This window comes from Empidonax traillii, unplaced genomic scaffold (genome assembly GCF_003031625.1).
Source record: "Empidonax traillii isolate 1590-97213 ecotype Southwest subspecies unplaced genomic scaffold, ASM303162v1 scaffold213:size761030, whole genome shotgun sequence".
Lineage (NCBI taxonomy): Eukaryota > Metazoa > Chordata > Aves > Passeriformes > Tyrannidae > Empidonax > Empidonax traillii.
The window spans coordinates 640,493-668,236 of NW_020955406.1; the positions used below are offsets into that span (position 1 = coordinate 640,493).

Consider the following 27,744-nt stretch of genomic DNA (forward strand, 5'->3'; position numbering starts at 1 on the left):
TAAATTTGCATAATTATTTTAATCTATAAATACAAAATGTGATCCAGCATTCAAACAGTTCATCACACCCACCAGCTCTGTATGGAAGACCAAAGAGTAAATGATCTGAAAACTTAATTAATAAGGCTGGTTGAGGATTTTACTAAGTATGCATTATTGATGCAATTTGGAGACAGAAATCCTGCCAAAAGCAATCTTTCTGTCATTCAGCTGCAGGAAAACAATACACCATAATGCAAATAAACCACCAAACAAATGGAACCTCAGCCACTTACAAAGAGGTGTTCAGATAATATTAACCAGCTGTTCAGTGAATTTTCACAGTGGATTTATCAACTATAAAAGTGGATGTTCCATTAGAAAATGACAGTATGGATCCAGGTTCAAATTTCTATTACAAACTGATGAGCACAATATACCAATTTAAACTAAATCCATTAATTACCACAGTTCCTTGACCTCTGTGTAATTGAAATGCTTTGCAAATGCCAGTCTGGAATGGAGTAAGAGGTTGTGTTCCTGAGCACTGCCAATAATCCTCCCTAACACTATTCCAAGGAAACACTAATTCTGTGAACAGTTGTGCTGGCAACCCTGTAATCTTGTAAATTTCTTATCTAAAATGGAGGAAGTAGGTACTTTCACATTCTTAAGAGCAACACGGACACTAGAAAAGTTAAAAAAACCCCAAAGTGTCTAGTGGTGCTAGGAAAAAATAAACCCCATAAACCCGGGAAAGTAATTCAGAAAAAAGAAAGGAGGAAAAAATCCAACTTCTTTGCAATTTGTATGTTGTCTTGCTTTCTTATCGGAAGAAATCTTTATTCTGCTCATTCCAGTGAATGGCCACTCACTATTAATTTATCTTCTTTCTGACAGCAAGTGGAGCACCATTCCAGAATTTCAACATTCCCTTGATGCTGCTCTGGTTAACGCTTGTGTGCTATTTAAACAAAGCATATTCCAACTAAATCTGACTATATATGGAATTCCCTGACAAGTAAAAATTTGGATGCCTTACAGAAAAGCGCCATGAAATCAGAACGCACGCAGAACCCACTCCAGACGGCACAAACTGAGCGTGTACTAAACCAGGCTCTTGGTGGCAAAGGTCAGGTACCCAGTGTGCCCCACCATCTCCCTCAGTGGCACGCCACTTTTGAACTGCACAGTCCCTTGCTGCAGATTAGCACCCAGGCTACCTTGGTTTGATGGGTTGCTGCTGTCAAAGCCAGTGCCAGAATTATCCTCAGCTGCTTTTCCAAGGTCAGGGATTTGCAAGCTAATTGTCCTTACATTGTAGACTCGGAGCAGAATTTCCAAGGTGTTAATCTCTGTAAAACCATATTCTTCCATGGCTAGGCAGGTTCTTTGAACTTGTTCGATGCAGGGGGAGAAGGAGCAGATGCGGCCACCTGCAAAATAAGACAGGTGGTGGAAAAGAGAGAAAAACCCCAAACTACGCACTTTTAATATTTTTCCAATGTCTCCCAGATGTCAACAGAATTATTGTTACACAGACAAAGTGAAAAGATTCCTCAAGAAAATCTCCATGAGGCAACTCGGCAGGTTTAAAGTGTCAGCACAAAATCGAACCCTTTAAATCAGACCCTTTAAAAACCGCAACAGCGAATTCATTTGTCTTCCAGTGTTGCCCACCACATTTGTTCACAGTAAAAACCATTAAAAGTTGATCCCTTTAGAGCAGTGACTCTTTTGGAATCACTGTCCACAGTTCTGGACCGAGGCGCCAAAGTGAAGCTGGCACGTACACAAAGCCAGAAGTCATTCTCCACACACTGTGCAGCGCTGCCTTCACTCGAGTACAAGCGCGCGTGCACACACCCCCTGACAAAGGCAGCTGTGTTTATTTGGGAATGATGGCGTGCGTGTGCAGAATAAAGTGATCTCTCCAGGCCATAGATGGAGTGCTGTTAAGGCTTTACCCTTTTAGTCAAGCTGACTAGCATCTCTCCTGAGCATTAAAGCTTACTGGGTACCACATCGGGCAGGCTTACAGCAAATGCTGTAAAACTCTAGGACAGGACTTCCAAGTGACCAACTTAATGCTTGTCTCCTTGTCTGAGCACAGTTCTGATTTTTGATTCTAAATACAGAGTATTAATAGGCCCCTTACACCTCTCTAAGTGCTACAATGTCACCTTAGCAGCTGAGAATAGAATGATTCAGATTTACTCCAAAAAGCCACAGCCAAATCAGATCAAAGAATTATAAGGACACTGTCTGCCATAAAGCCAGGGCATGTGCTTTCACCCAGGACACAGTGTCCCCCAAGGCAACTGCCCTTCCTGAAAAGCTTTTGTGCGGGAGGAAGGAACACTGGGCAATGCAGCTTCAGCTATTGTTTTACTTATTACAACTAGGTGAAAATGCCTGCTGACCTGATTTGCATTCCCTCCCAGTCCTCTCCCAGGCTCATCCACTCAAGCTTTCCAACACCAGTTGTCTAAGTAGTTAAAGAACCCGTGCAAGTCAGAGCAAAGCATCCCGCTAAAAATAGAGGCTATGCTGGGACTACATGAAGCCTGCTTTATCTCAAACTCCCCTTTTTTTTTTTTTCGTTTTCATTTCTCAAGTCAGATCTCTAAAAAAAGAAAGCATCAGGTCTGAAAGCATCACTGTAGCACTCTAGTTACTGTGCAGCAATGATATGCTGGGTACTGCGTGGGGAAGAACACTTTCCACAATCATTAATCCCCCATACACTAAGTAGGATTTAATTTTAGTCCTCAAATAAAGTCTCCGCAGCAAGGGGTTCTTATCATGGATCTTCTGAACAAAGCACCCTGGACAAGTAATTCCCTGGAGTGACAATTAAGACCCAAATCTAATAATCACCTGCAAAATTAACGCTGGTATGTGACTTTATGAACCAAGTCTGTGGACGCTGATTTAACTGCACACCCAGTCCGTTAGCTCCCATGAAATTAGATTTGTGTGTTCATCAGGATGGCAAAATGTTTCCCAGTCCCAGCTAATCTTTTCTGGCCAAAGCACTACATACTTCTCCCATGTCTGTAGATGTAAAACAGAAAAGCTAAGGAAAAAAATTCTGTTACATAATTAGAAAGCTACTATGAAGCACATTTGTTATAAAGAAAAGATTTTATATTCTTACTGTGTAGGGAACTGAGCAAATGTCTAACTTAGCTAAATGTCAGATCACAATAACTCTTTGTCTGCAAAGCAAGAATTTGCAGAGCACCCAGAGACTTACTACTATTTCATTCAGGCTTTTTGGTTTTGGTGTTTTATATTGCAATAAAAAAAGCGAATTATATTCACATTTACAGTTAAGCCTGTTCTTATTTATTCTGACTCCAAGGGTTTTAAGATCTGTTTAGGCTTTTTGATTCACATGCTCTAGATTTACAGTCAAAAACTCAGAAGCCTGCACACAGCTGTTGCCATACAAGCTGCAAAGCCACCTACGGTTCTTGTCAAGCCTTCAATTAAAGGCAGAGCACCCGTCCTTGTGCCTCGGGGTGGTCAGCTGAGCGCAGCACTGTCAACACCAAACTTGGTGAAGATTTATCAGCCTACCTCCTCCCAACTGCTGGGGGAAGTAGGGTTACAGAAAACAGGCCTCCAAGCTGTTTGGATGGGAAGAAAGTTCTTGCTTGCAACAGCCAGTATCCAGAGGGGAAGCGCAAAAAATAACATTACTTGACTTACTGCGCTGCTGGAAACTTCTCAGGTACGAAGAGTGAGAAAACAGTGGAACTGCTAGTATCCCACGTAACCCATCCAGTGGGTTTTAGCAGTTCTGCCAATTTTGTTTCTTCTCCTTTCATAGCTATTGTCCTGGATATTTTTATACATCCCCTCCAAATAAATACACCTACAAATAGCTTAGAAGCAAACTCCCCAAGAGTCTATCCCTACAGATCCTAACAAGTGGGAGAGGGGTCCCCTCTGCTTTTTCCTGTACACACCAGCAGGCAGGCCAGATCTGACTTGCAGGCTGGACTTGTTTGATTAATCAGATATTAAGAGAAGACTAGAAAGCTACAATTAGCAGAAGGTTGGAAGGCAAAAATGAAACTGCAGTTCCAGACTGCGTGAGGCTGTCTGAAATAGAAACATTTGGGAAGTTTCAACTGCTATGGTGTGTTTAGACCAGAAAAAAAAGTAGAAGACCAGCATGCAGGACATGCTCATCTGTCCTAGGAGCGGAAACTCTGTCATCTTCAACAGGCCAGATGCTTCTAAATTCTCCACACTGTGGGCTGCCCTCTGTACCCCGGGGATTACCAGCTAGGCAACACCCCTTCTGTCACAATCACCAAACAGATATAAATCTAGACTTCAGCATTCACAGTTCTCAGATTCTTTGAGAGCCCTCTTGTCCTTCAGACACCAAGAGGCTTTCAGAGCTTAAAGGACTTGAATATGCATTGCTTTGTCCTGCCATGCCAAGGATTCCTTAGTGAATGAAGAAAAGACATGTACTCCCTCCCTCTCCACTGGCTCCTCGGGGCACCCTCCTCTGTCTGTGGATCACAAGGGGGTGGACTAGACTAGTGAGCAGTGAAAACATCTGAACGGAAACTTTATTGTACAAATTGCATTTGTGTTCTTTCAGAGCTCTCCTTTTAGGAGAGCTACCGTTCCTAAATTTGGTTAATGAGATCTGTGTGTCATCATAAATTGATATAGTAATTATGAGAGATTAATCCTGTTCACATTGGGAAGCTGTGTGAGCTTTTTGATCTGAAGAGCTGTCTAAAAATGTGTTTATTCATGTATAATGCATCTGACAAGTGTTACAGTTGAGGAGAAGAGAATAATGAGACTGTATGAAAGGCTTGAGTTTTTTTCTACCTCCAATTTTACAGGGAGTGAGTTAGTTTGAAGCATTTAATGGAGAGGTTAAATGTCCCAAATCCATAGGCTGGAACAAGCCCACACAGTCCTGGCAGTCATTGTAACCAGCAACAGGGTGGAGAGGATACGAAAACTGAAGTATGATTCAGACTGGAATGATCAGAAAAAAGAGCTTAAGAGAAGGGGCAAATTAAAGAGAAGATTTTCATCCACATAGCACTGTGCATTTTAACAGACAGGATCTAATTGGTAATTGAGGGACACACCATTGCAACTCTGCAAGAGGCCAGTGCCTCGAAAGTTGCTTCTTCTTCAGGGACATATTCCTGTGCAAGTCCCAACAAACAATTCTGTTTCTAGTTTGTCTGAGCAAGGACTAACACCTCTACCAGTTCTATTTAGCTAATAACAGCACTTGGTTTCAAGAATGGAAAATCTCAGTGCTACCCAATTAACAAGAACCGCACTGCATGTTTATGATACAGAAAACGTGTCCAAGCAATGTGCTCTCACTTCTGTAGGTTATATGTCGCACGTGCTGTGTTTTTTTCATCATCCCAGTATTATTCAGGAGATGTAAAAAGAACACATGTAGTGCAGCATCGTTAAGTTTCAGGGAAAAGCGCCAGTAATTTTAGAGATGATTCTGTGATGTAAGGAATACAAACACAGCATTTTTACCTCTGGTAAAAGAACATGGCTCTGGGTTTTGGGACTTGGCTGCACTGTCATAACTGGAAGATTACATTTCAAAGATCTCAAGGAAGAAAAAAAAAATCACTCAGGCATTATCACTGTGTAGGGGCGAGGCAGGAGAGTCACCGAGCAGCATCACTGTGGCATTTACTCTGTGCTAGTAGGACACTAAAAATATTGCCTCTGTAAAAGGGGACAGAATGTCCTTTAAGTGCGTGTGCTCGTGGGCGATTTGATGTAGCTTCCCTGACAAGTGAAATTAGAGGATTTGGCTGCTGAAAGAAATTAAATGATATTTCTTGATTCAGAAAAGAGAATTTTCTCCAAATCACTTGCCAGCTCATTAACAGGAGCTTGATGTGATTTTCTGCAAATGTGACCTTAACCTCTGCATTTGTAGGTGCCTCATCCAAAAGAAATTTATTCCTGCTCATTATTATGGGCTGGAAGAAGTATGCAATAAGGAAATTTAAAAATCAGTCGGCTCCAAATTGGAGAAGAAAACCTAACAACTTCCTTTAAATATCCTTTAATCCCAAACTACTTCTTACGAACCGTGTAAAAGCCAGTAGCTTTGGCTGTTTTTCCACAGTGTGGATTTTGATGCAAGAATCCTTCTGCTTGACTCTCTACATGTGAAAGAGTCACTTCAGGCCAGGCCCACTGCGTGCACCTGACCTACCAATCCCTGACAGACCCAAGCAAGGGTGATTGCCCTCACATGAGATACAACCACTGGGCTGGCTCAGCAAACAGCCAGTGCTTGGGAAACAGAGGAAGCTGTTTTGTGCGTTAGCACCAGGTCCTGGATCCTAGAGGGGCAGCTTTACACTAGACCAGATGGCCTCCCAATGTTGAGAGGATATGCTGCAATTTAAAGTTAGTTTGTGGACCTTTAATCTCCCCTTGAGTCAATTCTCCTTCAAGTAGGTGCTACACAAGCAAAGGCTGGTGCTGGTATTTTAGCAGGCATTTATTGCTTCATCCATTGGTTCCAAAACAATATCCTGGGGACAGGAGAAGTGGTGATACCAACCAGTGTACCACTTGCACAAGTGGAAGATGACAGCATGCCAGACTGTCAGGTTCCTCTTCCTGCCCCAACACATTCCCTATGTGTTCCTGAGGTAGCCTGACCCCAAACAACATCAGCCTTGATGTCACTGCCCCTTCTCAGTGTGATTCATCCTGGGGTACTCCCTGTTCAGACACCACAGGTGTGAGTGTTGTGGCCACGGATTGCAGCTGCTCCTCAAAACCACACCTGGGTGGTTTAAAACTGGGACCATGAACAACCTCTGGAGATCAAGAAAAATAGCCAGTGAGACTTTCTACATGGACTTGGTATTCTCTGAAATCCCAGGGGAGGAAGGAAGCAAGTACAAATGAAAGTTGAAACTAGCTAAACCAGGCAATGCCTTACCTGCACCACAGGCGACTGGGAGGATGAGATATTATTTATGTTCTTATACAGCCTCTGCAATAACTAAACCTGGCAGGTTAGGACAACAATCAATGGCTATGCCAAGGGAGAAAAATGCAAACTAGACCTGTCCCTTGTGTACAAACAAAACAAATACAGGACTTTGGAAATTAAAATCATCTATACTACTTCAGAGTATTGCTGAAGGGCTTCTGTCACGGCAGGAAATGCAGAGGTCAAACAGGGAGATGCTCAAAGGTAACATTACCTGCAGAGTTTTGGAGGGAGGAGGGGAAAACTGACAGCACCGTGTGGCCTGATTCAGGTGGTATCTCAAGGATCAGAATTTGACAATCTCATAATTTAGAGGCTTTATGATACTCAAATGGAACAGAAAGTCTGAATTTAAGAGTAAATTTTTTTGAGAAACAAAGGCAATAAAAGAGGGGTGGTTTTAATAATTTTGTGACTCAGACTGTTAAACACCACCAAGGACCAACTTAAAATGCAAGAGGCCAATCCAATCTAATATATGGCTGTATTTTTCCATCCCCCTACCTGAAAATTTAAAATCTGTATGGTAAGTATTATACCAATCAGTTTCTCCCTCATTTTCCACAGCCTGGGAAGAAATAGAAGTATTTATGAGGGTAGAGTAGGTGGGTGCAGAATTATATTCAAAGCACTACAGTATTCAGCTGTGAGATGACTGTGAGTCAAAAGTTTCAGGGCATTTAAGAACTATAGAATATTGAGGGTATTTTTGTTACCTCACAGTTTTCTCATTTTCCTAATTTTTAAAAATTTAGCCTGAAGGGGTTAATAGCAACTTTGCAAAAACCACCAAGGTCAGATATTGGGAACAGCAGCTACGATTACAGGAGAGCAGCAGATGCTGCAAAAGAGAAACAGTGCAGGTCTGGAAATGAAAGCAGGTTCTGCAGTGCAGCAGTGCCTGAGAGGTATTACAAGCAGCATTTCTGCTGGAAGTATGACTGGTGAAATCACCACAAAAGGATGCAGCTGAGATGCAAACCTGAGCGTTGGCAGAGTGCATCACCAGAGAACAAGAACCTTCTAGTCACAAACCCACTGTGCCATTTTTTATTCTTTCAGCTCTTCAGAGGTTGGCACTGCTTTAAATGGGAGGCCAAGCTGCCGTAAGTAGTGTATTTACAGCACACTGCAAGGCACAGTGAGTGATAAATGTACTCTGTAAAGAGGATCATTAACACTCAGCCTACTAGGAGCTGCAACTACTCAGGACCTTGAGCTTAAGTAGGAGAGAAACCACTGATTTGATAAGGTTTTGTTAAGGTTAAGAACTCTCTCTTACATACTGTCTCAGCTGAACTCTACCATGAGTATTGTGGTTTTAGAGACTAGCTAATGCTATATATTGAATTTGCTTAGCTTTGATTTCATTCAAAGTACCTTAAGACTTTAGGTACTAAATTACCACTGTCTGGCAGTACAGCTGTGATATTTGCATGGCACATCACAACAAAACCCACAGTGTGAATGGTTCAAATGTGACCCTGTCCAGATCTGACAGAAAAGAGTGGCAGAACTCATTTTCTCCAGTGATGCTTTATCACTGCACTAACCCTCGGGTTGAATAACAGCAGTATGTGCACAGACTGTTCTTACTGCAGAAAGCTTTAACTATTTGAAAACAAACAAAGGAGCACTGTAAAATTATCTGCCTGTGGTAGGGAAAAGGAAGCAGTTACAGATAACCTGTTATATTTTAGATTTTACAGTAGTAAAAAGTTCTCAACAAAACTGCCTGCATGATTTGGAATAAAACAGAAAAGTGTGTATGTTTGCACATATTACTACTGCAATCAATTATATTTTATATGGAAAAGAAAACCAGCTTTTGTTTATATGGAAAATAAAAAAAATATGCCCCCAGTCAGTTAGGTACTAAGCCCAAAAGATGAGCCTTAGACCAGTACCAGATCTCAGACACAGGTGGCTGTTCGCAGCAAGAACTGCAGCAAGGATCAGCAACTTCGCCTTTTGAGTGGTTCAGAAAGTGAATGATGACACTTCACAAACACAAAATGTGGGATTTTGAAGTATTATTTATATTGCCTAAGCAGATGTAACCGTTTAGCATAGCACAGAAAAGTACAGCCAGATGGTATGGCCAGTTTGGGACTGTAATACCTTTTCTAGGATTTTAAAGGCTGTAGTAATACAGGGATTCAAAACTTGGAACTGTTCAAGCAGCCCTGCTTAGTATTCTAAGCATGCACCACTTAAATAATTCAAATTGGTCTGCGCAATGCAGCGCCTTCCAAGCTGGGAAGTCAGCTGAGTGTTGTGCTCACTAGATTAGATAATTTGAGCATGGGAAGGGCATCGTACAGTGCAGTGATTTTTTTTTTCCCCAGGACATACTGGAAAGCTGCTACAAATTGAGCTGTAACCACTGCAGGTACAGCATGCTAACAAGACTTACTCTACCTTTAAAGATAAAGTGTGTTTTAGGTTGGGATCAGAGACCTTTCTAGAAAATTTTCAGTGGTAACTGAGGTAGCCTAACAGTAGGGTTGGTCCTGACTCAGCAAGGTAGAGCGCATTCAATGACCTTTAAGATAAAGCTTAAATCTTGTGATTTCATGAAGACTCAGCAATTCATTGGAAGTCAGGCCCATGATTATATATTTTAACAAAGAACTGGGCCGTGGCACACAATCTAGCTTTACTAAACTCACATCCCAGCATGGGCACTGTTCAGCACTCCATGCTCTCTTGATTAGAAAAGTCCCTTTTGTAGGTGGAAGCAATTTGGCACAAGTTAGTTCAGACCCACACTAGCATAACATTAACCAGGGGAAAACTTATTACAGGATAAAAGAATTATTTATTCACTGAAAGTTATTTTTCAATAGGGAAAAGATTCATAATAAAGTGATGAAATTGGTGCAAAACCTCAACAGCAGTTCTCATTTGCTGTCACCATCCCAGAATAACTGGCATAAGCTGGAACAGCCTTTATGTTCCATTCCCACTGCAACCAACGGCAAACTTCTCACTCGCTCCAACTGCAAAGATTCAGGGCAGAAACTGGCAAGCATATTTAAGCGTAACCACGTTTTTTTTTAACATTACCAATGGGGTGCTGTTAAATAGGCACAAATCTGCAATGATTGATGTGAACTGAGGCTGAACACCTTTTATACAAACACCTTTCCACTGAATTGCCCAAGAAATTTGCTTTCAGCATTTATTGTTACTTCTGCTTCCCACACGCCTCAGATCCAGCAAAATGCACTTGACAAAGGTTCAAAGGGTTTTTTTATAAACTGCCCATGCTAATTGTGACAGCTCACACAGGCCTGTAGGAAAAAAATTGTTCTTCTCCTTTCAAATCTTCCACCGTAAATTGAAGATGCCTTTTGAAGGTTTTTCAGCCTCAGAAATGCCTAGAGACTTTGACATTTGCGAACAGTGATCACACCATGGAAGGGAGCAGATCTAGCGTATGGCTCAAAGGCAGAGATGTGCTTGCTGAACAGAAAGGGATAAATGCAGTTACCTTCAGCTTTTAACGCTGACTTCGCATGTCCAATGGCTTCCCATGGAGATGGAATATCTAGGAACACCGCGTCCGCAATGTTTGAGACACCAAACCCGTTTTTGCAGACGTCCTGGTTGGTCACAGTGACCAGGTGATCCACCCCGTGCTCCCGAAACTCCTCCCGCGCCTTCTCGGCCCTTTGTTGGTGGAACTCCACCGTGTACAGGTGTCCTGTGGGAGCCACTGTTCGGATCAGAGCATGGGAGAGGGAGCCGCTGCCCGTACCTAGAAAAGACAAACAACTCATGAAACGCCTTTGGCCAATGCCAAACATCAGAACACAAGTCTTCTCCATTACTCCTCCTGCTTGGAATACTTATTCAAAACCCAAACGAACAGAAACCACTGGTTCAGATACTGCAAGAGAACAGTCCTTCCTTCACAAGGAAAGAGGGACTAAGCAGCCCAGGAAACAGTCTTTAGGGTCCTCAAAGCATGCATTAAAAATCTGGCAAACTCAGGACCTGTCTTATCTCCCTGCAGTAAAAAATTAATGCTAAGGGTCAGCTATAGCTTTAAGAACTGCCACAAGAGAGCAGGAGGAAGTAAATGCAACAGGAAAAATTCAGGGAAATTAACTGGAGAGGTTTTTTTCCTTCAAAGCACCAGGCTCTTCTAGGGTGAAAAGAGATTAAGGCAAATTTTGAAGTATTTTCAAAATCTTACACTTCATTAAACAAAGAAAAGATTTTGGCGAGGGTCTGTGCTTGAAAAGCCTATTAATATCCATGCAAACGAATGTCCTACAGGATACAGAGTTTGCTTTGCCCAGACCTCTTAAGAGATATCCTCAACTCCCACTGAAATTATCCAAATCTAAGGCCCCTTGGCTCCTTGCAGCCACACTGACCAGACACCTGCTTTCACGTGTCACTTACACACATACACACCTACACAATCTTCACTGAGATCCATCACAAACCTGAAACTGTGGGTAACTGCATTTACCATGTACAAACAGGGACTAACAAGGCACAGATTTTTCCTTGTTTTGGTTTCATAATTTAGGAAACTTATTTTAAATGATCCATTGGCATATTAAACAGATGAATGACTAATAACGAACATTTTCACTGAAGAAAACACCCATATACCAATTCCCATCGCAAATTACTCACTCAAGTGGCATTTAGCAGAGCAACCCTCCAAATTCAAAACCCCACAACCAACCCAATTCAAAAACCCACAGCAAATTATCTGTGTTTATTGATTCATAATTCTGTGCTTGGAACACATTTCTCCTGTAGAAAGAAGATCTATTTCTAGCCATCTTCAATGACTGTTCAGGCTAAATTTCAGCCTGAAGCAAGTTCTTTCAACTAACATAACTCTTAAAACACTTATAAGGGACAGAATCTGACGTACAGCAGCTCAGAAAGGAAATTAATTAGGGGGCACAGGGGCTGGTACAGCTGCTTAATTGGAGCAGTGCTTTCTATAATCATACAGGAAGTCCAAGTTCACTGACAGATCCAAGATTCTTGCCCTCTAGTCACACAAGGGGAGAAACACTGTGGTGGCACTGTATTTAATCCGACAGCTCTGAAAGGGGAGCCCTTCAGACTGTAAACAGAGCTCAGGCCCCAAGTTTGCCACCGGATCAACCAACTCCACCGCGGAATCGGCTCTGCTCCTCTGCTTCCCTCTGGGAGGGCTCTGACCCCAGCGGGCAGACTGGCCCCCCCACCCCCAGCTTTAGCAGGGCAGATTAGAGGGGGAGGAAGGACCTACGGATTTCAGCGCTGGCTTCAGAGAGGTCTGAGGGAAGAGAGAAACTGTGACACATGCATTTAATAAAGTGAAAATCCAGGCATTTGTGCCAGTGTCGAAATTAAGCAAACGAAAAGCAAAACACGCTTACATGTGCTCACATAAAAAACTATCCAGTCAGGGCATATGTAGGCTCCTAAATGCGAACCTAAACTTTTTCCTGGTCAAAAGGAGCACAGTAGCCATGCAGCTGAGAAAACTCCATGATATATGTGCATAGAGAAAAAACAGCATTCCATTGATTTTTTTTAAATGACAAAAGCAGGGAACTGTTGTTCACAGAGTGCTAAAGGCTGAAATTCTGCCTTTACATTTAATGCCATAAGGGAGGATTACACAACCGAGAACTATTGTAAAATGAGGGAATTTAATTATTTTACCTCTCAAATGGGTAATGCTGCGCACTTTCTCCATCTCTCTCTGCTAATCTAGAGGAGTGAACAGAAGGCCTGTCAGCACAGCTGGGCTGTAAGCAGAAGAAAGAGGCAGCTTGTGCATGTATCCAGTTTCCTCGTTCATATTCTTTTACATTTTTAATCACTTTCCTTTTAAGCCTGCTCTTAAAAACACCACAGAAGTTAGGGTTTGTCTCCTTCATAGGAAAACTCATTAAGATTTTTTGTCTCTTTTTCTGATATTCCTTTTTTTATTTACAAACACTCCAAGCCAAACCCTGAACCAAACCCAGGACTGCCTGGAAGTCACCACTTCAAGTGTATTACAGCAGAGCTTTTGTTAAAAAAGGTTGCCAGGAATTATTTATTGTTGACTGGCTACTGCAATCATGAGAACAATAGATATGTATCACATTTTAACATATCAAATTCTATCACGTTAACATCCTTAATGAGAGTATTTCTGATGATGCTGCCTGCCTTTTCTGTAACAACACCCTCAAAACCGCTGAAAACAACGAACAAGATGGTCAAGGATTACACACCATTGTCGAATCTCCTCTTGAAGACATGACAGATTCTGAACCCAGACCTGTGAAACGATTATGACTCTCTACTCTCATGTGCCTGATAGTTCTGCACACTTAATGTGATCCATTAATAACACGGGAGTCTGGCATAAGTCCAGACCCACCACATGCCCTAAGGCCCGATCAGTACTGTCTACAGTACTGAGGTCAGGGGTTCAACCCTATGTTTCTGTGATTTTGTAGATGGGTAAATGAATGTTTATGTTCACCTTCTTCCCTGCAAATCTGCAATGTTCAACATTTCTGTCCTCCCACCACCTTCTCAATTAATTTTCAATTTCTCTTTGTCCTTATTTTGAAATCAGTGCTTAAAAAAAAGCAGTATTCAGCAAAATAACTCAAAGAGTCTTAGGCACCAGTTTTCACTAAGTTCTAGCCTGGTACAAGTTTCCTTGAGAAATGAAAGTATTCTAATCAGTCAGGACAGCAGCAAGGAGTACTACTGAAGACATGTACTAGAATGGTACCAAACCAGAGATATCATAGCTGAACTGCCTGTATACAAATAAAGCAAAAAAACTGATTTTCAAAAATTACTATTTTACATCAGAAGAGGCAACATAAGAACTGGAAGAACTTCAACAGACTTTCATTCGCATACAGGTGCAGTGAAATGCCTATGTTCTTCATTTGACCTAGAAGCAGAATGTAAGACAGCTAGAACAATAAAGTTTATAACTTTTACACCATGATGCTCCCTTTCCGACAGCCTGCACTATAAATAGCCTTGAAGACTGTTTGCTCTCTACCACAGGACAATGCCCATGTAACTACTGCATATTAATCATGAATGGACTCTACAGAAGAAAGGTAAAACAATGACAATTCAAACTGTACCAAAGACATTCTTAGCAGCTGCTAAAATGAGCCTTAGAGCTCACTTAGGTGAGCACTTGTGTCATTGCTAATTTTCACTTGGAAAACGTGATGCTCTTTCATATAGACTACTCTGTGATCTCAAACATCTGAGTCAAAGAGCAGACATCTGCATTGCAGGCATTAATGAGGCACCGCAGGGTCCCCAATATGCCACACTCCAAGCTCAAGATCTGAGGAGGTGGCACTGTGCAGGGGATCAGCGTGCAGACTTGGAATGTGGTCCCTCTCAGTCCAAAGGCAGGAATTTAGATCCTCTGTTACACCCACATGGGTTAGGTGGCTAATGACCCTGCACATTGATGTAGCCCTTCTTGGGCTCAAGCACATGCCCTTCTCCTTCTCCAACACATTTAGGCTCAGGGGAGTGTTTCTGCCCTCCTCCAAGACAAGGAAAACACTGCAGTTTTAGAAGGACTTCAATCCTAGAGTGTGGACACCTAGATGAAACACTCTAGCTCAGCACATCGAGCACAGTGCTTGACTGATACAGACTACATATTTTTACACAGTTTTCTGTTTAGTCTGCTTTTCTTTATTGCAAAGGGGTATTTGTCTAATCTCCTGGAATCCCATCCATGCCATAAACATAAGTGACCTGATTCTGTGTTCCACTACATTTCCTCTTCCCTAGAAATTTCTCATCAGGGGAACTTCTTTTAATAAAAGAACTACAAATTGTGATTTAAGATCTATAGATGTTTACAGTGCATAAGCAAAATCATTTTGGAATAAAGCTGAATAAGCTCCTAAGCGCATACATAGGTTCATATTGCTGGGAAACAGGAAAAGAGAAAAGAATACAGTGTGTTACTTAATTCTGGGACTCTACAATATCTAGCAACATTTTAATAGAACTAAAGCTTCTGATGCAAAATTTGGCTACCTAAGATATTCTGAAATGAGTAAATACAACAAAACAATGACAGTGTTGCTGTGTTTGTCTCCTAGCTACGCCACTTAGACCTGGCAAATTGTAGGATGGGTCATGAGTCAGCCATGAGAACGGAAGGAGCCTCAAAACCAAGGGAAAAATAATCTTTAGACAGAGCTAACACTCCACAACTAAAATATGTCAAGAAACACTGAACAGAGGAAGACTGCTCACTGTACATGACAAATTTATGTAATCAAAAATCATTAACAACTTTTAATGAATATATGAAAAGATATTAAGCATCAGATGGAAATTAACACAAAGATCCTACTGTGAAGATAGTCAAGGGCACAGATCATGGTGCCAGAGCTCAAACACAGCAAGAGCAGGGACAGAGAGGAAGAGGGAGTGAGGGAGAGAATTTCAAGGAGATGAACTGGTGGCTGAAAGAGAAAACAGCAAATCAGAAAGTTCCCTTAAAGTCAAGAAGTTCCCTTTACAGACGATTAGCTCGCTCTCCTGCCTACCTGTTGAGGACACCATGCTGAAGCAGGAACTTTAGGCAGTGGGCTGGAGGTCAGAGAGGGCCACTGCTCACCGATCAGACTGAGAAGTTGCGAGAAGGATAGTAGGGAAGTTTGTAGGCTGGCACTGCCTACAAAAGGATTTAAGAACTAATATTTCCCAAGAGATTCAAGAGTCTTCTACAGAATGGATATAATATGGTTAAGTTCAGAGATGCATAAGAAGTGAGCTTGGTGGTCAGGTGAAATTACAAGATGAAAGTGAGCCCAGAAAGTCTGGAAACAAACGCTTTAGGGTATGGACAGCATTCCGCATCAGCTGCATGACAGCCACAAGTCTGAATACATTACAGTGATGCCTCATGTGATCACTTTTGGTTCACAGAATCATCACAAAATAATAGAATAGTTTGGGTTGAAAGACATCTTAAAGATTCTCTAGTTCCAACACACCTGCCATGGGCAGGACACTTTCCACTAGACCAGACTGCTTAAACCTCCCCCACCCAGCCTGGGCTTCAACACTTCCAGGGATGGGGCATCCACAGCTTCTCTGGGCAACCTGTGCCGGTGCCTCACCACCCTCAAAGTAAAGAGTTTATTCCTAATATCCAATCTAAACCTGCCCTCTTTCAGCTTAAAGCCCATTACTCCTTGTCCTATCACTCCATGCCCTTGTAAAATTCCCTCTCCAGCTCTCTTGCAGCCCTTTGGGGTAGTGGCAGGTGCTATAAGGTCTCCCTGGAGCCTTCTCTTCTCCAGGCTGAACAGCCTGCCTTCACAGGAGAGGTGCTCCAGCCCCCTGAGCATCTTCATGGCCTCCTCTGGACTTGCTCCAACAGGTCCACTTCCTCCTTACGGTCCTTCTGTTGAGGGCCCCAGAACTGGACCAGCTCGGTGCTTTGGTATTCAGAGAACACTGCGCTCTGTGAATGTTGTGTTGATGTTGTGTTGATGAGGCCTTTCTAACTCTTCAAGAGGTGCTATACAAGGATGAGGTTTTCTAATTCTCTCACTCTAACCTGAACAGCTGCTAAGAGGTAGATAAGGGAGACATTACAAAACACAGACATTAATTAGTATGAGCGCATTCCAGAATCAAATACTTCCAAATTTTGGTCTATACTTCACACTAAAGACAGAGCTGCAAACAGTTTACATATACTTATGGCACAAAAATTGTAAAGACATGAGCAGGATTTGTCAAAAAGTCTGTCAGCACTTCAGAAGAGTCATAAGCAGACAGATGACTTGCTGGGACTCCACAATAAACTATTAATGATTTATTAAGTGTCCATGAATCATTAAGTCCTCACTAATTTTTTATGAGTGTACCCTTAACAAAATCTATACCCCGGCTGTGAGTTTGGAAATTTCATAATTGTTTTTAAGAGGCTCTAGGGTAAGGCTGGGTAGCAGCTCTCATTACCTCTTCACTGAGAAACCATGAGGACCCAGAACACTGTTCTCAGCCTTCAGAAATTCAGTTCATGAGCTCAGAAACCCATTGCTGTGTGGCAATGAATAGGGTTTAGCAATTTTTAATTTGGGATTTAGCTGAAGGGAAACAAAAAAATCCAATTAACATTTTTGCTCATGTGAGTCTGATTTTGCTGAATGCTGAGGGATCACTGGGATGGCGGTTAAAGTACTTTCAACTAAATTACATTTCGTCTAAATACTATGCTCCATCAGAGCCAAAATATTTCTGAGATTTATCAGATTAAATGAGGTTTCACAGTGCTGTACTGTGTAATTCTGAGGGTAACCCTCAGTAATTCTGAGGGTTAGGACAGACACTTGTTTAGGTCTCACCAGAGAGACAGGAAAGTAAAAAAGCCTCCATCTGTGGAGACTAGACAGAAAAACACACCTTTGTTTGAAAAAAACATCTGAAAGGTTTCATATTGGTTCCAACATAGTATAAAAATAAATGTAAATCTATTGACAAATGGAGTTGTTATACTGCAGGCAGCCTTACCTGGGAAACTGACATCAAGATTAGTTTTGGAGAGTGGGGTGACACAAAAAAAAAAGATTCAGCTTACTCCTTTATCTAGACAGTTGTTCCACATGCAGTGAACACAAAGTGGATCAGAGCTACCTGAAAAGAATTAAACTTTCACACTATTGGGCCACTTACAGCAGGTATTTAAGCAGCTCTCTTGAATATTCTTTAATTCTGGGAAGAGCACGCTGCTAAAAACGGTATCCAAGCAGGGAATTCCTCAGACGAGGGAGCAATGCTTTCAACAGATCTTAGCTCCAACATTAATGCTAACATTTTTAAAACCTTAAAATACCTTTATAAATTAGAAATTAGAAGAAGACAGAAAAAGGATCATATTCCTACATCTCCGTAATGAAACATCGGGCAGATGCAGAGTTCCCCGACTGAGTATGCCTGGATCATTTTAATTATGCATGTACTGCTGACAAGCTTGCTCTTTATGTGTTTATTAAAGATTATTAAAAATAGTAAAAACTGTATTAATATGTTTGTATCTCTTATGAAAAATCATGACTAATCAATTTAAACTGTATAATGCAAGTGATATAAAATTAAGCCTTCTGGTTATTGTACTCCATTTTTATAATCACATAAAAAAGATCATTTATACTCGTATTCACAGCATTACAACACGACACAGAGGGTATTTCATCTTACTTTTTCGACCCTTTCTTCACACAGTTGTGGAGACTAATCCACAGTTCTGCTTTGCCTGCACTGTGTAAATGCAGGGCACAATTCCACAGTCCAATCAGTAAGACAAGAGGAAAGGAGCCCGGCCTCTTTACAGAGCCTGCTTTGCCAGAACGTACAGCAACTCTGTGTTTAAGTTCAACTCCAAATAATAAAAAAGACATACCCCCATGCTAATTAATGCTCAAAACCAGCAGCAGCAGGAAGCAGACTCAAGTGTCATTGCTAGACCAGACTTCCTGTCTTGTTTCTACTCATGGCCACTGGGCTGCTTCTGTGTAGTACACATGAGGTTAACTGAGAACTAATGATTTTGGATCACTGAATACCATCTAATTTAGGATGGCACCAAAGTAGACTACATCACCACACTGGAGGCTTCGGTTGTCAATGCCTGTAAAATTCGTAATTCAGAGCAAATCTGCAGCAAGATCTCTTGCTTCAAGGTTAACCAGACAGATTTCATGCAGTACTTCCTTTCTTTGTGAACAGTGAGCCTTTCAAGCAACACCAACACAACTTCAGCAGTAAAACTGTTCACTTTTCCCGGAAAGCTGACATTGCAATATATTGATAGAACAGGCATTAAAATAAACCTGGGGGCAGCTTCCCATTGGCAAAAAGCATTGTTTGTGGCTATGATTTCTGACTTGTAACAGTTTTGGAAATCATCAAGTGTTTCCATTTCTTAGCTCTTTAGATAAACAAGTGACAAAACATTTTCATTCTCTCTAGGCATCTTCAAAATTACTGAAAACATTTTAAGTACTGCTCTGTACATTTGACTATTCCAAGGGAGCAGGACATGGAACAATTCAAATCTCTCCCTCCCCCAACTAATTTGTGGTGGCTTTTTTCCCATCCTGTCTAAACATAGCAAGGAGGGAAAGAGGTGAAGAGCTCCCTGACGAAGCTAGTCGCCATGACAAACCTAAAAATGCCTGATTGTTCTGCAAACCAAATTACAAACTCAAAGGACCCAACTATTTTCACAGTATCAGAGGCTTCTGCACACGGCTTTGCCTGTTTCAAGTGCTGCCGTACAGCAACCAGCTCAATATACTGGTTCTTAATGGGTGCAACTGGATGCACAGATAAGTGGTCATTATGTCTGAAAAGCTGCCCAAAATTATGCTTGACTGGGAACAGGAAACATTAAATGCAAAGAAAGTACAGTGCATCACAGTCCTGCCATGCTGATCCTTTGCCATATCTATGCTTCAAAGGGAAGTGTATGAAACCGCTTCATAAAAACACTCAAAGGAAACAAAAAAAAAAAAAAAAAAAAGGACAAACTACCTCATTTCATATTTTTTCAAACTACCGAAATGCACTCAAATCAAGCAAGCTTTATAGCTTTATACTGCCTGAAGTAATAAAGTTATGAAGACATTATTAGAAACTCTATGTAACCAGGAAAATATCTACTTATGTAAAATTTCACTCCTTACTTCCAAATTAGGCAAAATCACAAAAGCTGTAATAAATTAAACCGAGTTTTGAAACAAAACAAATCCTTGTGAAGAACACATCATCCTTTGTATCATATCAGTGATTTTGCACATAGCTGCGGTGGTACAAGTGGATCACACTTGGGAAGAGAAAAACTAAATATATGTACTTACATGGTATCCCTTCATATAAACACTGCCAATTTATTTCCTTTATTAGTTCAACACCCTGTCATCAGAATCTCTTCCACAAGGTTATCTCAACTACATTCTCTGAAACTGCAAATTCAAAGATCGAAATTTGATTCAAATCATGCATTTAAAAACATTTTAAAGTACTGAACAGCAGTTTTAGAAAAGGGAAATGAAAACGTGTCCATATTTGTTCTAAACAGATGAATTACTCAAACACGTGCTCAGAGGTAAACCCATACAGGATGCCAGCTTACTGAGGTGGCATCACTTGTTGAAGAAACAGCAGCTGGCAACACGTGCACATGAAACAGAATTATTCAACGTGTAGGCTGGGAAAATTGTACCACAGCGGGAAAAAGCGCGATTTTAGCAAAACAGAAAGAAAAGACTGTTTTTTTCATGAAACTGTTGGTGTTAGTTCTTAATAAAGCATTTCAACATAGTAATTATTACCTGATTCACATACTATGGAGCCTGGCTTCAGTTCTAACATCATGGTGATTATAGAGATGTCAGTGGAATACAGAATCTGTGTCCTGTGAGGGAGATTCATGGTCCACAGTTCTGGAGTTGGATGAAGAATGAACACCCATCCTCCCTTACTGCAGGTCACTTTGGAGCCGTATTTCTTGCCTATGAGGTCCGTGGAGTGCCTGATGACCCCGTACTTAGTCTGTGTTACAGTGCCATGCTGGACTTTCACAGGAAACATGGATTCGTGGCCCAAGAACACAATAGCTGTGTCACCATCCTTTATGGTGTCTCCATATTCAATAAAACTCATTGTGACAGTTGTTGGCTGATGACTGTCACCTAGAAAAGAATAAACAGGTCAGGAGAGTCTCGCAGGATCTGAAAGTACAGACATAAACCCAAGTAATTTTATTTTCCCCAATACAGAACAAAACCACACTGTGCAAATAAGATGTTAGCAAGAGAACTCCAGGAGGTTGAGAGACCTGCCCCCCTGCTGCACTCTTGATCCAATTAAAATCAATGGAAAATCCCACAGACTTGAATATAACCAGTATTTTTCCTGGTTTATGGTACATTTTTAAGAAAAATCGAGAAATAATTTCTCAGCCTGCTCCAAAATGCTACTGTGAAACTTGTACAATTAGTGCAACTAGTACCAATTTCAGCACCTTATCCAGTTCCAGTTCATGAGCACTCAGAGTATGTTAAGTATTAGCTTTTATTCCCATTTTCTTGCTTATTTCTTGGCAATTTTAAAACATAAAGACATACTGCTATTGCCTAGACATAAATCACTAGTTATTAACACCACTAACCAAAGTTTACTTTAAAGTTCTCCAACTGGAGGTTTAGAGATTGGATAAACACAGTATCTGCATTAATTTATGCATAAATTCGACTAACTACCTGGAAAAAAAGAATATTGTGGCCTTTAATTTGCCATTGAGGGTGCCAAGTCATTGTCTGGGAAGCGATCTGGGCTGCAGCTAAATGTAAAACATTTGCAAGCTAATGCAAACAGTTTTATCACTTCAGCCCCATGGTCTCAGAGCTGTTTAGAGAATTACAATTAATTTTTGCTGCCTTTGAGTAGACAACCTAGAAATCAGAAGGCAGCTTACAGTGAAACCTGGCATTGCCTTTCAGATAAGGCAGCTAAGTATCTAAGCTGTAGGTTGACCAGTTTGTGGAATGAATTTTTTAAGGAAGTAATGGTGATCCCAAAGTAAGAAATTAAAGCCTTTGACAGAAGGCTTTGAAAGTTAAATTCCTCTACTTCTTCCATAACATAATCAAAAGCAGCATAACTTTTAGTTTCAGAATAATAATTCGATTCCAGCACTTTTGTATTGAATGTGTACCACTTTGATCCTGCTTCATAGTTTTAATTAAAAACTTTCAGTTCTAGAACAGTAGAACTGGCTTTGTTGACCAGAACTCCATGTAGCTCAATTTGCTGTTAAGCAGCTACATTTGTAACTTCAGTCACTGACGCTGATAAACGGATGTGCTTGTGGGCAAAACTTCCAAAGCTCATGATACAATTATTGTGTAAGGTGTTCAGATGCCAAAGCAGAACAGGCCTGTCTGGACATATGGTGAAACAGTAAGAATGAATTCAGAAATGTATACACACAGGATGTTGTGAGATAGCACAAACACTGTGTTTTATAGTTTGCACCTTCTGATTACATTCATGTCTTAATCGTTCATAAATGATACCTGTAGTTCTCATTCTAGATACTATTCATGCAGTGCAGTTTTCAGCTCTCAGAACAGTGCCATTTGAAAAGGATCTCCAGTGTAGTCCATTTCTTTCACAGTATTTACTTCAGTTACACCCATGTGCAAAAGCAACATTCCTGCAGCATGTCTGCAGGGACACAGAGAAATCTCCCTTCGATCACCCAAACTGGCTCCTAGATTCTTTACCTTCCTTTGAGCCGCTACACTTACCACAGCTAATTGTCACAGCAGTGAATCACAGAATCATCAAGGTTGGAAGACACCTTCAAAACCACTAAGTCCAGAAAGTCCAGTCCATGTCAGTGCACATTGACATCCCAAGTGACACATCTCTCAGACTCAGACCTCTACCTGGCACATTATATTCATGCACCTGGGGTAAAATTGGCATCTGTGAGGAGGTTTGGAAGTTTCTTTGCCTCCTCTCCCCCCATGGCACGAAGCAGAGTTGAGCTACAAACACCTGAAATATTTTCCATTCCCTCCCAGTCCAGAGGCTCCTGCACTGTTATATTTCTTCCCTGGGAAGCACGTGGGGGATTGGAGCAGCATCGCTGTTGCCACACGGTGCTGCCAAGTGGGGGGAATGGCAGTGAGGGGGGAATGGCACCGGCGGGAAGGTGAGGCGGTGCCTCTTGCCACGGGGTCAGGACTTTTCTGTGGCCTTGCCGTGGCTGCAGCGACCTAAACCCCAACGACCCAGGCGATGCCTCGCAGCCTCACAAACTAAACCACTGACATAACTCTGTGCTCCCTTCAACCACAGCCCAGGGTACACCTCTCCCTCCCCCTGAACCAGCTGCCACAAGAACCTGGCAGGCTGGCTCTTCCCTGTCCTGCAGCCTGGCAGCTTGGCACGGGGGCAGGGGAACGTCCCGAAGAGAAGGAAGAGGAGGAGGAGGAGGAGGAGGCAGGCACAACCCCTTCGCCCCCCCTGGGCTGGTGAATCGCTCCCTGCCCGCGCTCCGAGAGGTGGCTCCGGTGCCAGGGCCCCCCTCAGCCGCCTCCCGCTCCCCGGCAGCGCATCGGCCCGTCCCAGCGGACTAGGGAACCTCACGGCTGCTCCGGGCCCGAAGGATTTAAAGCGGTATGTGCTGCGGGAGACGGGTGAGAAGCACGGACGGGGCAGGGAAGGGGGCAGAGGCGGGATTAGCCCGCGGCAGAGCAGCGTTAACCCGTGACGGCTCCGCAGGGGGCGGGACTGCCCTCGCCCCAGCGCCCCCGTCCCCCCGGCAGCCGCCGGCTGTGCCCGCTCCCCGAGGCGTTACCTCCCCAGGCCCGGCCCGGCCCGGCCTGGCTCTCCTCACACGCGGAGCCCGCCCAGCGCCTCCTTCCGCCCCGGTCGCAGGCTGCTGACGCTCCCGCCGCCTCCGCCCCCGCCAGCCCTGCCTGCAGTCGGGGAGTCGCTGCCGCCTGTGCTCGGTGCGGTCAGACACTGTTCTCGCCGCCCTGTCCCTCAGCACTGTCGAGGCGCCCGTCCCACTCAACTCGCCATGCCCACAGTCCCATTGAGTCGCCCGTCCCACTCAACCCGCCAAGCCCACAGTCCCATCGAGGCACCTGTCCCCCTCAGCCCCATTGAGTCGCCTGTCTCCCTCAACCTGCCATGCCTACAGTCCCGTCGAGGCGCCCGTCCCCCCTCTGCCCGATGCCCCGCTGCCCTCCCCTGCCTTGTCCTCTTAGCGCTCCTTGCTGGGAACCTGAGGAGGGGAGACACTCACTGACTGCTCTCAGCAGCCCCCCCGGCACCCCTCGATGAGCCGGCCGAGATGCTCCTGCCTCGGGCAGCTGCCCTCTGTGAAACTTGAGGGGTCCCGGTGGGTCACTGTGAAAAGCCATGATGGGGACTGGTGGCCCCAGTGGGAACTCGCGTTCCTCACCCACCAAATGCGTGAGGAATCTCGAGGACCACCACCAGGAGGGCTGAAGCCCCTTCCCCGGCGAATGGCTCTGCCTTCGCCATCAGCATACCCGAGCCGAGCCTCCAGTGCCTGGGGAATGGAGCTTCCAGAAAGTTGCGCCTGCCCTCCCCCAGGGCAGCCTACTCGGGGAAAGGCAGCTCAAGGCCAACCGAGCTCTTCACAGGGGTTTCATAAGGCTGCAGGAGAAACCACAATGTGGGCTCAGAAGCAGCAGAATCGTTATCTAACCCTTAACAGCATGGTACTAACTCCTACTTGTGTCTCATGTTTAGGATTGAAGTGATGTGGAGAGCCCTGTGTGCCCTGGTGGTACGGGGGATGTAATCAGGAGGCAAGGAGAAGCAAAGGAGGAGAGTATTGCCTCATCTTCTGCTCACAACAAGCCCAGGCCACCTGGCATAGGAGGGGTATGGGCATAGCAGAGAGCATGTGAATCACCCTGGACGTGCAGGTAGTGTTCCCGGCTAAATCAGATAACACTCTGTACTGTGCTGCATTCACCAGTAACCTGTAATACACAATAATGGAGAAAGTCATCCTTTCACAATCACGACCACAGTAACGGAGATCTGTTTAGATGATGAGCCGTGACTTTTTAATTTGTGTGGTTCCATCAAGTAAAGGGGATTTTTTTCCCATTACCTCCAGTGAAAACATATTTTTTGTTATGGTGTTGACCTACCCATAGCATAATTGCAGTAGTCTTCGTTAGTTATGAAACTCTCCTCCATCTAATCTAAACATAATGTATGCAGTTTCAGAGGTTTCTTAAACTGCAAACTCCTACTCAGCTGTTTTTCTGACTGGCAATCATGGCTCTACTGTGCCTTTATATTTGCACCCACTTTGTTAAATTTTCTGACATTTTTAGTGTCACTGGTTATATTTGTCATTGTTTATGTTCTTGTGTCCTTTCTTTCCCGTGACGAGCTGATGTTCAGATCACTGTGGGCCTGACTGTATGCAAGATTGAGACACTTAGCAACTCTTAATTTCCACAGGCCCTCAGCTCACTGGAAACTCTCAGTAATTTTCAACAGACTGCCTAAGAAGTGAGAAAAAGTATACCAAGTATAATATCTAGGCAAATATATTTTAAGTGATAAATATAAATGGGAAGAGAAGTTTCTCTTGACAAGTTAAGCAGATGCAACTATAACCAATTTCTTTAATTTACTATTACATGAGGGTTATGTTTAATTTTCAAGTGCTGTTGAGTTGTCAGTTAGGAACTGGAAACAATTCAGTTGTCTATAGCAAACTACTCTCTCTTGCTGTTTCCTAATTTGGAATATTCTTCTACATTTTTAAGAAAATGTTTATCCCCTAAATCTTCAGCTTCATCTTACATTCAGTAATTTCAGAAGACACATTCACTAGCCAGCACCCATCCCCTCATGCAATTGTACACTGCACAACATTTATAATTAAGCCTCTTAGGAAGTTAGCTGCATGGCCCATGATTAACTTCCCTTAATTCTTCATTGTTAAAGCTCAGTGCAGAGATCTCTGGAGTAATCACCCCACCTTCCCATCCTGAGCTGCAGAACTCAACATGTATAAGTCAGTATTCGCAAAGATACCATCCCAGCATGGAAAGTGAGTATTGGTGCCTTTATCACAGTCTAACAGGCCATACAGGCTTATCCAAAGCAAGCGTTTCCTAGTAGGTGAGGCAGATAGAGCAGGTGATCAGAGGCTGTTGACACACAGCACAGAATCTGTAATTAAGTCACCAGGGAAGCTGGCATGGGATGCTGTGACAAAGGTAGGATCCAATTTACACACAGCTTTCAGCAAATCTTAAAATGCTGTCTAAGTAAAACCCAGCCACTTCTGACTTACTGCACGCTAGAAATTTGTCAAGTAGTGGTGAGGGAAAAGGGGTACAGAGTGCACTGTTTATTTAACATATAAATTGAACATATTTTAGTGGTTTTGCACCCGTGACTCTCTTTCCATTTCTGCTTCTCAGACCAAAGTTCTGTGAAAAACAGGTGTCTGTTTGTGCTGGAAATGCTGTAATGTATGACACACTGAGACCTACTATCTGCTTATAATGACTGGTGTTCCCTGTTCTGCAAGACGGGGAGGGAAAGAGCACATACAATGAATAGAAATAGATCCGTGGATTTTGGATCTTGGTGACCTTGACTCCACAAATCTACTGAACAATTACATTACAGAACAGCTGATTGCTTCTTTGTTCATGTGGCAATAGATTATGGAATAAGATGAAAGGATCCTTCAGAACCTACCCTAATATGCTTTTTTTTTTCTTTTTATGAAGAACACCACCATAAAAATATGGTGTAATTTAAGAAAATAGTTTTAGGTTTATTTCCATTTCAAATAAAATTTTAAAAGTACATGTTCTACATTAAAAAAATCCACAATCAGAATTATGTTTTCAGCTGAGGTAATCCAGCAATATTATATTTATATTTTAATTTATTGAGGACTCTGGGTACAATTTTACAGTTACATTCATTGAATACTTGTTTAGCCATGGCATTGCTTGCAATTTACACTATTCTGAAGCGTGAGCGTTGTGTGAAACTAGTAATACGTAGGGGAAGATTCTGTGAGGTTAAAAGTGCAGAGCAGTCCTAGAGAGAGGATTTGTTCTTTGATCCGGAAGATAAGGGACCGGACTTGTACAGATGCTGAGCCCTTGGCTTCTCCTGGAGATCTGTATATTCAGCATCTCACTCTACCAGACCTGGAATAACTCAGAAATCTGGATGGCAGCCAAACACAGTATATTTTTATTTCAGGCAGTCTAGGCTTTTTATTTTGCAATGATTTCTTCTCTATGTACGTTATTATTTTTAAATCCTAAGCAGTTCTGTACAGTGCACTCACTTCTTGTTGTTAGGGTGAGGGTACTGGTTGTGGTGCTGAAAGGATTGTGGTAGGGAAAGAGTTTTAGGTGATGTGTCCTGACATTCACAACTTGTGTCAAGGAAGGCAGCTATGGGACTCAGATCCGCATTCACGTGGATAAGTACACTCTGTTTGGACAGGAGGATAATAAACATGGGTTCTGCTGTGAGAAACACACGTCAGAGAAAGGTAAAGATACTATTATGTAAAGGTGAAAGTCAGATCAAGACAGTCATTCACACTGTTAATGTATTTATTTCTGCAAACAGGATTGTCAGCTGCATCTTAGCTTTGGGACAAACCTGCTCACAAAGAGACCAGTGGAAGTCACTCTTTTTGCGAATTTCAGGTGAGCTTTAGATGGGTCAGATCCCAGAGTTCCTGTGCCCATCTTTAGCAGGAAATCACCCACTCTCCAATAAAAGCTTCAGATTTCTTTTTTGGCACATGACAAGCAGAGCATCCGCCGTGCTTTACACAACCACCCTACTTCCTTTCACATTAAGCTGTAAAACGAGCCCACGGCTTTGCAGGTGCTGGAGGCGAGGTGCAGGTCCTCCCTCGGCAGAGCCGGGCTGCCGGGGGCTGGGCGCCACATCCGCACCCGCCTCAGGGGCAGTTACTGACAGTTACGGCCAGCGCTGACATTACATAACCCTCATTTTTGGGATGGCACGTTATCACACCCGCGGCTGAATCCCCGACCGAGGTGTGAAGAGCCCATAGTGGTGGCAGCGGGCCGTGCTGGTGCTCGCTGGCGCAGGGAGATGGG

The 27,744-nt window shown here is 42.8% G+C and overlaps 1 protein-coding gene and 1 long non-coding RNA gene across 7 annotated transcripts; one reads left to right on the forward strand and one right to left on the reverse strand.

Annotated features, from left to right (window-relative positions):
• TRMT61A (tRNA methyltransferase 61A) lies at window positions 1–24,258 on the reverse strand. Of its 4 annotated transcripts, none has more exons than XM_027887509.1 (4): window positions 24,045–24,258; window positions 20,395–20,754; window positions 10,518–10,784; window positions 1–1,415 (listed from the first exon to the last, which is right to left on the reverse strand). In XM_027887509.1, exons 2-4 carry the CDS (start codon window positions 20,723–20,725, stop codon window positions 1,087–1,089), a joined length of 927 nt encoding a protein of 308 aa, XP_027743310.1. In that variant the 5' UTR covers window positions 20,726–20,754; window positions 24,045–24,258; the 3' UTR covers window positions 1–1,086. The 4 variants fall into 4 exon arrangements, with proteins under 4 accessions (XP_027743310.1, XP_027743309.1, XP_027743311.1 ...); XM_027887508.1 differs by lacking the exon at window positions 24,045–24,258 and adding an exon at window positions 23,433–23,527; XM_027887510.1 differs by lacking the exon at window positions 24,045–24,258 and adding an exon at window positions 23,287–23,368.
• On the forward strand, window positions 23,141–27,485 carry LOC114059272. Of its 3 annotated transcripts, none has more exons than XR_003571632.1 (4): window positions 23,141–23,251; window positions 24,359–24,537; window positions 25,580–25,685; window positions 27,242–27,485. It is a non-coding gene; the product is annotated as an uncharacterized LOC114059272 (long non-coding RNA). The 3 variants fall into 3 exon arrangements; XR_003571631.1 differs by lacking the exon at window positions 23,141–23,251 and adding an exon at window positions 23,489–23,586; XR_003571633.1 differs by lacking the exons at window positions 23,141–23,251; window positions 27,242–27,485 and adding exons at window positions 23,489–23,586; window positions 26,062–26,277.
• The last annotated feature ends 259 nt before the right edge of the window (window positions 27,486–27,744 follow it).

Excerpts from the sequence above, each read along its gene's own strand:
- TRMT61A (XM_027887509.1), bottom strand. The coding sequence starts at position 20,725 with ATGAGTTTTATTGAATATGGAGACACCATAAAGGATGGTGACACAGCT. Across the intron at positions 10,785-20,394 it reads CTCCATAGTATGTGAATCAG|GTACGGGCAGCGGCTCCCTC; the intron begins GTAATAATTACT and ends TGTCTTTTCTAG. Across the intron at positions 1,416-10,517 it reads GTCAGCGTTAAAAGCTGAAG|GTGGCCGCATCTGCTCCTTC; the intron begins GTAACTGCATTT and ends CTTATTTTGCAG.